The sequence below is a fragment of the Manacus candei genome, unplaced genomic scaffold (genome assembly GCF_025592945.1).
Source record: "Manacus candei isolate 608988 ecotype Guabito, Panama unplaced genomic scaffold, ASM2559294v1 h1tg000071l, whole genome shotgun sequence".
Classification (NCBI taxonomy): Eukaryota; Metazoa; Chordata; class Aves; order Passeriformes; family Pipridae; genus Manacus; species Manacus candei.
Genome location: NW_026138119.1, coordinates 2574277 through 2585105, shown reverse-complemented (window position 1 = coordinate 2585105; position 10829 = coordinate 2574277). Strand labels below are relative to the sequence as shown.

Sequence of the window (10829 nt, the reverse complement as noted above, 5' to 3'; positions counted from 1 at the left end):
TTCTAGTTATCCATTACCTAATCTTTAGTTAATCCTAATAGGTTTTGGCCTCAATGTTTTCTCGTGGCAGTGAGTTCTCCAGATTAATTATGTTATATAAAAAGGCTTTTCCTTTCAATTCTACATTTGCAACTTTTAATTTAATTGAATGTTTGCTGGCTCCTCTGTTACACGAGAAGGAATAAGGAGTCTCTGGCCAAGTCCCTGCATTTATGCCATCAGTGTGTCCTCCTCTGGTTTCCCTCATAAGCCCCAGAGTAGAAAGTTTAAAACCTGGCAACAAGAATGATCTAAAAAGCACAAAAACTCCACGGGGTTGTTTTTCTTCATAATCAAATCTTGTTTGTTCACAAAACTGAATATTTCTGACGTGTTTCTGCAACTTCCACTTGGAGTAACAGAACTGAGCTTCAAGGATTCCCTGTCCCTTGTTGCTTTTGACTCCCTGCAATTCCAGCACTCTGGGTATTGAAACACCTTGTAAGCAACTGGAATGATGGTGGAAGGTGGGACAGGCTCATCAGGGCAGGGCTGGAATCCAATGAGAGATCCCAGGAAGAGGCTGGTTAAGAGGAAAACCTGGAGATTCCACATTTAGTTTTGAAAATCGGGCAAATTCTAAGTGACCTAATCTGGGCAGGTGTTCTCATCCCAAAAGCAAGGACATTTAGCTTTTAAAAACAAAGGCAAGCACCCAAAAACCCCTAACCCAGCACAGCAGTGTTGGATCTGGAAAACGGCCTTCTTCTGTGGGACTGTTGGATTCCTGCTGTTGGAATTAAATCCAGTCATTGCTGCTGTTGATTAGAATTCTACCACATACAGAGACCTGACTTCATTAGCTTTGGCTCATTCTGCTTGTGGAAACAAAAGGCTTTGGAGGTTTTTAGGAATGATTTTGCCTTTAAAAAACAGCAAATGTGGGTTTGGAATAAGTTGGGTTTGCTACACACCTTTAACTTCCACATTGCTGTGACCCTGCTGCAAAGACAACAAAAGGAACCAATACTCAAACTTCCAGTGGCTTTTTTTTGCCTTTTGAGAGTGTAAAACTATGAAATCAGGATGTTTCTTGTCCGTGTTGGTGCTCCAGCTCTTACCAGTGAACCAGCCAAGGCTTTCACTTCAACAACCTCATCTGGGAAGGTTTTCCTCGCTTTGAATTCAGCTGTGTAAATCTTGGTTTGCTTGTTCTTATTTTCCATCTTTATAATGACAAATGGCATCATTTTATGTCTCTGTAACGGCACAGTCTGTGCTGGGGGATGGGTGAGGCTGCCAGGAAAGTGGTTCTGTTTTAAAAATTGCCTCCAGCCCCATCTCCTCAGTCCTGGAGGGTTTATTTGTGTGGTGTGTTGTGCCACAGAGGTTCCTGCAATGCCCCTTCCCTGTGCTGGGGCCAGGCAGTTCCAAGAGGGATTTCTTGGCCCTTTGTAATTCATGGAGCTTTCTTTGCTCTCTGGATGTTTTTAAAGAGGGAATATTAAACCTGCACATAGAAAATAAAAGGAGTAGAATGTGCCAGGAGAGAGAGAAAAGCTGCAAGTGCTAAAGAAACCTAATAAAGTTATTCCTGAGAACTGCTAATTTTTGATTTCCAGCAGTGTGTCCATCCTGCTGTTCCTGCTCAGAGCTGGGTGTGTTGTCTCAGTCTGTGCTTTGCACACGAGGTGTTGGAAATAGTGATGATACCATTGCAGTAATTTAAATGTTCTATTTATTTGAATTCAGTAACTTGACATTTTCGAGTCTGTTCTGGTTTGGTTTGGTTGGTTTTTTTACTGTCTCATTCCTCTCTTGGAAGGAAAAGTGACTGTTTTGTACTAAATTGTAAACTAATGTGCTTGTTTAAAATAAATTGCAAACATTTGGGCAAAGTGGTGCGTTTGGGCTCTTTACCTGCGTTTTCCAACTGGTTTTAATTTTCAAATTGTTTTTAGCTAAACTGTATTCCCAGGCTTGCCCATGTCCATGTCTGTGTCAAACCACATCCATCATTCTGTGTAGGTGTTTAATTCTGAGGACAGGTGAACCTTTACTCCGTTTCTTTTGCTGTTATCCCATAAATTTCTGAAATGTCAGGGAATGCTTGGCACTGAAAGTCGTTTTCTGGCTGGCCCCTGACCTTGCCTGGGAACCAGCAATATTCCCCTGGGGTCCCTGAGGACTGGGGTCATCGCCTGAATCCTTGAGGACAAACCTGGGACCAGACCTGTCCTCACCACCCAAACTCGGGGCATCTGCTGCCTCCCGGTGAAGAGGTGCCAAAGGGTGTCCTGGGACCACCCAATTCATGGTCTGATGCTGTTTGGGGGACAAGTCCTACAAAAACTGGCACAATTTCATCGGAGGGAAGGACAGTGCAGCCTCTGGGTCTGGCCACAGAAGAGCCAACGGAAGGGAATGGGGAGTATTTTTAAGCCCAGACTTCTAAGGGCTCGCTAAGGAATCTTCTGAACCAGAGAAGAGAGAAAACCAGGAGCAGACACACGTTTGGGTTTGATTTTTATTAATGTTGGCAGAACCACCGTGAGGAAACCCCCGGGCAGGGTCTGGTGGCTGCTACAAGCTGAGGAGGAGGACAGAGGAGTGTGTGTAGGGAGAGATCACCTGAGGGGCTTTTGCGGGGTGATGGTGTCACAGTGTGAGAGACACGGGGCTGGCGTGTGCTGCTGATGGTGTGAGTGGGACTCAGCCCCTCCCTCCCTCCTGCCCGGCCGCAGCTGCCGCGTCCCCCCCGTGCGCGGGGAACAGGCACCGCCACACCCGCGTGTTCTTAAAGTGCATCCTCAGGGGCTCAGAAAAACCCACTTTAAAACTGAGCTTAAAAGAGACCGTGTGGGTCATCACCTGCCCTCCCCAGAAGCTGTTCCTGGCCTTGGGGAGGGTCGTGGTGCCCCAGCACGGCCGGTGCTGGTGGTACCTGTGTCACTGCAGCACGGTCACAGTCACCCTCCAGCACTGCTGTACCCGCTCCCCAGCTTCACGCCAGCCTGGAATTTCTGGGTACTTTATTTGGGGACCCCAAATCCCGGCCCCCTAAATGTCTCCCTGATGTTTTTCCAACAGCACGGGGCTGAGCTGTCCCCAGACTGGGACCTGTCCCCGGGCAGGTGAACCATCACTGGGGACAGTCCCGACTCTGCCGCGCAGAAGGGGAGCGGGCAGGAAGGTGGTCTGTCACCCCGGGGTGGGTGTCCCAGGGTCGGGGGCTCGGTGTGGGGCTCCCCGGGTGCCTCCACGAGCGGGCGAAAGTCCCGGTGCTGCCGTCGGCAGGAGCATATGTGTGTGCGGAGCTCCCGCCCCTAAGCTGCTTTTATTAATTTGTAATCCCCTGCGAGCAGGAGGTAAAGGGATTCGGGGGATTAACGGGCTCACAGTAACAACCACAATTATCAGCTCCGGCTGCCTGGGGCAAGCGGGGCACACACGCACGGGGCCGTCGGTGGCACACGCACAAAAAGCACGGACCCGCGAGCCCCGAGAACGCACCGACACCCCGCACACACGGACACCCGAAACGCGCGGGGACAGCCGTGTGCGCACACAGACCCGCACAGCCCTACAGGCACACCCCAAATGATCCACGGGCTGCCACGCACACACAAACAAGAGCACACGCACAGCTACACCCACAGGCGCACACACACACGTCCGTGTCCGCCCCGTCCTCAATTAGCGCAATTAACCTCCTGCAGCCGCCGCGCGCCGCTGCCCGGGCGTCAGACACCCGCTACCTCTCCGCGCTCATTAATTAATTAGCGGAGGGGGAAGAGGCCCCCCCGCTCCCCACGGGGGACGTCGGGAGTGACCCGCACACCGCGCCGCGGGGACAAACGAAATCCGGGCGCGGGGGCGGCCGGGGCGCGGCGGGGCCCGGGGGGAGGCTCCCCCCGACGGCCGCTCCCCCGCCCCGCTCCGTGCGGGCTCTGGGGGGCTCAGGGGGGTCCCGGGGGCCGCTTTGCCCCCGCGGGCGGCTCCTGCAGGCCGAGCCCACGCGTCGGGAACAGCGGCCCCGGCCACGCGTGGGCCGGGGAGGGGAGGTGGGCAGAGCTCCCCCCGCCGCTTTTGTGATGCTAAAGAGCCCGGCGCTGAACCGCGACCCAGCTGCGGCCCGGAGCCGCCCCCGGCCCGCCCCCCGCGCCCCCCCGCCCCGCCCAGCCCCGCGCCGCTCCCTGCGCGCCCCTCCGCGCCGCTCCGCCACTCCCGCGCCGCCGCCGCGCTCCTCGGACGGCGCCCACGGAGGCCGCGATGCTGCTGGAGCGGGTCCGCGCCGGCTCGGAGAAGGCAGCGGAGCTCTGCCCCTTCCCGCGGAGCCCAGGTGAGGCGGGGGCGCGCAAACCTCCGCGTCCCCCCGCGGAGGCACCGCCGGGAGTCCCGTCTGTGCCGGTTCCGCGCTCCCCGGGGCACCGCCGGGGCCGCGGTCGGGGTTGGCTGCGGGGGAAGGCGGGCGGCCCGACGGCACCGGGGGGTCCGTCCCGGTCCGTTCCGCCCGCCCCACGCTCCCGCTCGCTCTCTCCTGCTCGTCCCCGATATAGGAGACCCCCTCGCTGCCCCCCCACGCTTCAGACGCCCGTTTGTCTCCCCGCTGCCCTCGGGGTAACGACGGGGCTGCCCCGGGCTCCCGGTGCTGCCCCGGGGTCCCACCGCTCCCCGCTCAACAAGGGCAGGGACGAAACGGGAAGTTTTTGATGCCCGAAGGTTCCCCCCGACGGCGGGAATCGCCCGCACCTCCCGCCCGGCTCCTACCCGTCTTTTTCCGCACTTTGGAAAAACTCCCGTTAATTTTTCTCTTGAACGTTCTTTCCTCCCGTTTAACGAACGGGGACAGCCCTGTCGGGGCGGGGGGAACCGCACCACGCTCCCCCGCCGTGCTCGGGGCTCCGCGTCTCACCGGCGGGGGCACAGCCGGGGCCGGGGCAGCGGGGCCGGTCCCGGTGCGGGGCCGTCCCGGTTCTCTCCAGCAGCGACCGCGGCCGGCGGGGCTCAAAAACCAAACAACGAGGAGCCGGCGCGGGGACCCCGCCGGTGTGCGGGGACCGAGGTGTCACCGGCCGCGGGACCGACCCCGCGCCCCGGCAGCCCCCGTGGTGGGGTTGGTGCCCCCGGTTAGTCTTTCCGTGGCACTCCCCGTCGGCTCCCCGCGGTGCGGGAGTTGTGCGTTTGACCCGACAACCGGGAGCTGCTTCGGCCCTGCGGGGGCGGAGGCGACACCGCCGAAATCGGTACTTGCGATCGGTAGAACGAAGGACGCGAAAAGAACTATTTTCCCGCAGGACGCGATGCTCGTTTTGGGCCCCGTGGTCTCCGGCTCCGTCGGGGAGGCAGCGGGAGGGGAGCGAGGGGGCTCGGCGGGGCTCGGCGGGGCTTACCGTGGGGATGGCCGGGGCAGGGCGGCGGCAGGACCGGGCCCGGGGGAGTTCGCCCCGCCGGGGGGGCCGAGCCGCGCGGTTCTTTGCTCGAACCGGGGGCAAATCCGGGGTTTGCGGCTCACAACGAACCCGGGGCAGCGCCCGGCGCTGCTTCCCCCCGGCCTGACCCCCGCCCGCCGCCGGTCCCGCCGGGGTCGTTTCCCGGAGCCGTGTCCCTCCCGCCCGGCCGGGAAGGGGCGGCGGGAGGGGACGTGGGGATGTGCCGCCGGGGGCGGGGGGGATTAAATACAGCGCGGCGCGGTGCCCTGCCCGGCGCTTCAGAGCGGCACCGGCGCGCAGGGCCGGCGGCTAAAAATAACCCGCTTTAGCGAATTAAATCCCCGGCGGCGCGGGGGTGGCAGCGGCCGGGGAGGGGGGACACAACTGCCGCCGGGATCTGGGGGGGGAGATCGGCGGGGGGAGCGCGGCGGGTCCGCGCCCGGCCCGGCCTCGGCAGCGACGGGGAGGCGGGAGATGGTCCAGAGCCCGCGGCCCCGCTGAGCGAGCGGGGCTGGCCCGCGGATCGCGATGCAGCGTAAGAGTCGCGGGTCGAGCCGGGCTGAGCCGGGACCTGCGGGGCTGTGCCGTGTTGCCGCTGCCGGAGCTCAGTCCTGGCCGGAGCCGCTGCCGCGGTTGGGGTTGTTCGTTTGGACGCGGTGAATTGTTGAGGAGAACGAGATCACCTCCACCCCTACGCACCCCGAGGCAGCTCTGTGTCTCCACACACAGTTACCTTTACATATAGATACTCTCATGTCCTCATCTATCTGTATCTCTACTGCCGTGTCTATATCTCTCCATCTCTATCTATACCGATATATCTGTATTTATGTATCCCATATTCGTATTTTTACCTACATATCTCTATCTATACCTCTAAAACGAAATCTATATATTTAGATCTATGTATCTGTAAATTTCGTTCTCTATCTACTGTATTTGTTCATTTTTATATCTCCGTCTCTCCTTATCTGTATCTTTATCTCTTTCTGTGTCATCCCCGTCGGGATCTGCAGGGTGAAGGGACAAGCCTGCCGCGTTTTTATTTTCAGTGCAATTCTTTCAATTTTTGGTAGTTTCTTCCCTTACTCCACCCGGGCTGCCCCGCCGTTATTTGAAGGTGAATTTTGGAAGTGCAGGAAAAGGAAAAAGAGCCTGGAATAACTGTAGCTTTGCCGGCGGATCGGTCGGGGGGTTAATTCCGTTTCTATCACGTCCCTTCATGTTTTCCCGGGTGCTCCCGGGTGTGCAAAGCCCGGGGATTCGCCGATCCCCGCGGCGCGGGCAAAAGCTCACACGGCGCTGCAAAAAACGAATTTGAACGAATTCTGTGGTTTCCTGGGCTGTTCCCCGGGCCACTCCGGGCGGCAGCGGCCCCGGGGGTGGCGGGAGGGGCCGGTCCGGTCTCGGGGGGCAGCGGGGCTGCCGGGGGCTGACCGGAGCTGCCTCCCCGCAGAGATCCCGCTGTGCGCCGGCTGCAACCAGCACATCGTGGACAGGTTCATCCTCAAAGTCCTGGACCGGCACTGGCACAGCAAGTGCCTGAAATGCTCCGACTGCCAGACGCAGCTGGCCGAGAAGTGCTTCAGCCGCGGGGACGGCGTGTACTGCAAGGAGGACTTCTTCAAGTGCGTGGGGACCGCCCGGGACGGGATGGGACGGGGGGTGGCCGGCCTGGGTGGGGGTCACAGCGCGGGCAGCGACTCAGGGTGAGGGGGGATTCAGCACCGGGACAGCGGCGGGTCCAGCACCGCGGACAGCGCCGGGCAGGGCCGGGAACCCTCCCCGGGCACCACCCGGCTCAGCGGCCGCCGCTTGTCCCCCCCGCTCAGGCGCTTCGGGACGAAGTGTGCCGCCTGCCAGCAGGGCATCCCCCCGACCCAGGTGGTTCGCCGGGCCCAGGACTTCGTTTACCACCTGCACTGCTTCGCCTGCATCGTCTGCAAGCGGCAGCTGGCCACCGGCGACGAGTTCTACCTCATGGAGGACAGCAGGCTGGTCTGCAAGGCGGACTACGAGACGGCCAAGCAGAGAGGTACCCCTTCCCCTTGCCCCGTCCCTGCCACCCCCCGAGGGCAGGAGGGAGGCGGCCCGGGGCGCTCCTGCCCTCCGGGACAGGCTCATGCAGCGGGCGGGAGGGGTGGGAGCATCTGCGGTCGGCGGGGGGCTGGGGGGAGGTCGCAGGTCCCGCGTCCCGTGGTGACTTCGCCTCCCACTCGCACCGTGTCGGCAGAGGCTGAATCCACGGCCAAGCGGCCCCGCACCACCATCACGGCCAAGCAGCTGGAGACCCTCAAAAACGCCTATAACAACTCGCCCAAGCCGGCGCGGCACGTCCGGGAGCAGCTTTCGTCGGAGACGGGGCTGGACATGCGGGTGGTGCAGGTGAGAGCGGGGTCTGCGCGGGCCGGGGGGCGCCGGGGGGGTCCGGCCCCGCAGCCACCGAGCTCCCCGGCCTGTCCCGCCCGCAGGTCTGGTTCCAGAACCGCAGGGCCAAGGAGAAAAGGCTGAAGAAGGACGCGGGGAGGCAGCGGTGGGGTCAGTACTTCAGGAACATGAAGAGATCCCGGGGGACATCCAAGTCCGACAAGGACAGCATCCAGGAGGAGGGGCCCGACAGCGACGCCGAGGTCTCCTTCACAGGTCGGTCACCGGGCTGTTTTCACCTCCTCAGTGCCACGGTCACAATTTTCGGGCATAATACAATGAGTGAAGCCAAGCGCCAAGGGGAGGAGAAGGGCAGAGCTGCGGGATTCACCCCCGGGGAACCGGGGCCGCGGGGGCTGAGGAGCGGGGGGGACACTCCGCTGTCCCTCCGGGGGGGATGTTTGTGTCAGGCCCGAAAAGCTGCGGGGACAGCAGGGAGAGCTCCCCGGGCAGGCGCTGCGATGTCAGAGCCGCAGCTCGTACACGGCCTTTTCAAGGGACTCTTGGAAATACAAAAACCAGAGAGCCCAGAACCACTGAATGTTTTTACGGGAAAAAGTGGGCAATTTTTTTTTTTTTTTTTTTTTTTTATATTTTTTAGGGGTGGTTTTATTTGTGTAGTTACTCGTTAAGTCTCCTCAGTCCTGCGGGAGCTGAGGCAGCTGTGCTGCGAAAGGGAGACTGCTGCGTGTTAGGAGGTTTCTGCATCAGAGAGTCCCGGTTTTGGAGCCGAGGTTTCTGTTGACAAATTCAGAGACATTCCCCCAGCAGCTCTTGTCCTGCACAGCCTCATCCCACACTCTCCGGAGCCTCAGGAGCAGGATGGGGTTGGGTGGGGAGGTCGGTGCCTGAGGCGCTGCCGAGGGAACGTTCCAGCTCCAGGCAGAGCTCCATCCCAAACGTGTGTGTGTGGTTTTTAGGGATAACGAGAGAAACTGAAAGGCAAACCTTTGTACATATTTATACAGACACATCTCTAAGGTGTATGTTTATGCACACACAGCTTTGCATCTCAGCTCCTCTCTGTTTCTGAAAACTATTCGATTTTCGAGTCTGTTTATACACACACACTGTGCATCAGCTCATTAAATATGAATACTCTATAAATAATAACTAAAAAATGTGAACAATTATTGAGAGCCCCATGCCACAAACAGGTTTGTATCCCAGGCAACAGAGCGGCTCTCACTGTCCATAAACTCCTAACAAATACAAATAATTTTTGCCGGGTATTTAAAAATGTTGCTCATTTCTCAGGGTGTTTTTAAGTCGAACAAATACACTCTGGAACTGTGTTTTCATTAGCTTGTTCCTGAGCAGACAAATATCTCTATTTAATATCTTTTTTTCCCCTGAGAAATGGAGTTTTTCCTTGCATTGGTGAATGTTCAGGTGGCTCCTAAAAATTATACCAAAATTAGGATAAACCTCAAAGCCAAATAGAAACAAAAGGTGGAAAGGTATTGAACTCACTTTCCCTTTAAAGGATTATTTTTTAAATCACAGTCTAATATTTTAATATGTATTTTTCATGCATATTTTTAAAATCCAAATTGTATTAGACGTTTGTACTCAGAAAAAAAATAATAATCCCGTGGCCTTCTATGAAGATCTGTCAGCAAGGGTGGGAATAATAAGGAATTACAGGTGGGAAGAGCGTGGCTGCTCAGCTCCCATCCATCTCATCTATTTATACCCAGAGCTCGCAGGGGTTCCTGTGCAGCCACTGCCACCCCTGACCATTGCTCTCCCAGTAGAACCAGTCCATTCCAGCCATGACCAGTAAAAACAGTCCATTGCAGCAGTGACTGTTCCTCTCCCAGTAAAATCAGTCCATTCCAACTGTGACTGTTCCTCTCCCAGTAAAACCAGTCCATTGCAGGCATGACCATTGGTGCCCCAGTAAAACCAGTCCATTTCCCTTTCAGATGAACCCTCCATGTCAGAAATGAGCCATTCCAATGGGATTTACAGCAATCTCAACGAGGCATCCCCCGCGCTGGGGAGACAGGCCGGGACCAACGGGAGCTTTGCCCTGGATCCCAGCGGGCTCCCAGCCCAGGACCAGTACCACGACCTGCGCTCCAACAGCCCCTACGGGATCCCCCAGTCTCCAGCCTCCTTGCAAGCACTGCCAGGCCACCAGCCTTTAATCTCCAGCTTGGTTTACCCAGACAACGGCTTGGGCATCATGGGACAAAGCGGACAAGGGGTGCCCCAGCCCATGAGAGTCCTGGCCGGGAACGGCCCCAGCTCCGACCTCTCCACAGGCAGCAGCGGGGGGTACCCGGATTTCCCTGCCAGCCCGGCCTCCTGGCTGGATGAAGTCGACCACGCTCAGTTTTGATACAGGATCCACCACGGTGCAGTGGGAAGGGGAAGGACCCAGTGCTGTTGAACTCTTGGAATGCCGGAGGGACGAGCCGTGGCTGCCGAGCGGGGCAGGAATGTGCGAGGACACGGACGTGGGTTTGGAGGGGACCCGGCCTGGTGGGCAAAGGCAGTGGCACCACAGCAAGTGGATCCTGAGTGTCCAAACAAACTGCTTCTCGTGTCTTTACTGAACACCAAGACTTGTGCTTTACAGATTTGATATGAGGTATTTTGCTTTCTGTTGTCAGTGCATTCTCCAAAGCAAGGACTTGCTTCATCGCCCACCCACACTGAGACATTTTTAAGGGAAAATAAAAGTCCTCATCCACGGTGAAAGGTGTGACAGTGTCTATATTTCTATAGGAGAACTGTTCATAGTGAATCACTTCAGAAATCCATGGTAGGAAACTTCTCTGTTCTTCCAGCAGATTTTTTTAAAAGCGCACCGATGGTGGTATGTTTTGTTTTATTTTGGATTTACATCCACTTTTCTAAAATGAAATGCTCTTTAACATGCCAATCACTTACCGACGTTTTCCTTTGTAAAATGAAAATCATATGTTAATTCTGCTTCTCCTCTTTTTAATTTGTAGATTGCTAGTTTGACTCTTCCATATA

General features: G+C 57.3%; 1 protein-coding gene across 2 annotated transcripts; it reads left to right on the top strand.

The window, feature by feature from the left end:
• Positions 1 to 4203: 4203 nt before the first annotated feature.
• On the top strand, positions 4204 to 10615 carry LHX3 (LIM homeobox 3). Of its 2 annotated transcripts, XM_051807669.1 has the most exons (6): positions 4204 to 4321; positions 6868 to 7039; positions 7244 to 7446; positions 7645 to 7796; positions 7883 to 8054; positions 9767 to 10615. In XM_051807669.1, the coding sequence occupies exons 1-6, from the start codon at positions 4252 to 4254 to the stop codon at positions 10183 to 10185; spliced, it is 1188 nt and encodes a 395-aa protein (XP_051663629.1). In that variant the 5' UTR covers positions 4204 to 4251; the 3' UTR covers positions 10186 to 10615. The 2 variants fall into 2 exon arrangements, with proteins under 2 accessions (XP_051663629.1, XP_051663628.1); XM_051807668.1 differs by having other exon boundaries at positions 7244 to 7796.
• The last annotated feature ends 214 nt before the right edge of the window (positions 10616 to 10829 follow it).

Bases quoted from the DNA above. Each gene is read 5' to 3' on its own strand.
- LHX3 (XM_051807668.1), top strand. From the start codon at position 4,252: ATGCTGCTGGAGCGGGTCCGCGCCGGCTCGGAGAAGGCAGCGGAGCTC. The intron at 7,040-7,243 runs GTGCGTGGGGAC...CCCCCCGCTCAG, and splicing joins TGCAAGGAGGACTTCTTCAA to GCGCTTCGGGACGAAGTGTG. The intron at 8,055-9,766 runs GTCGGTCACCGG...TTTCCCTTTCAG, and splicing joins CGCCGAGGTCTCCTTCACAG to ATGAACCCTCCATGTCAGAA.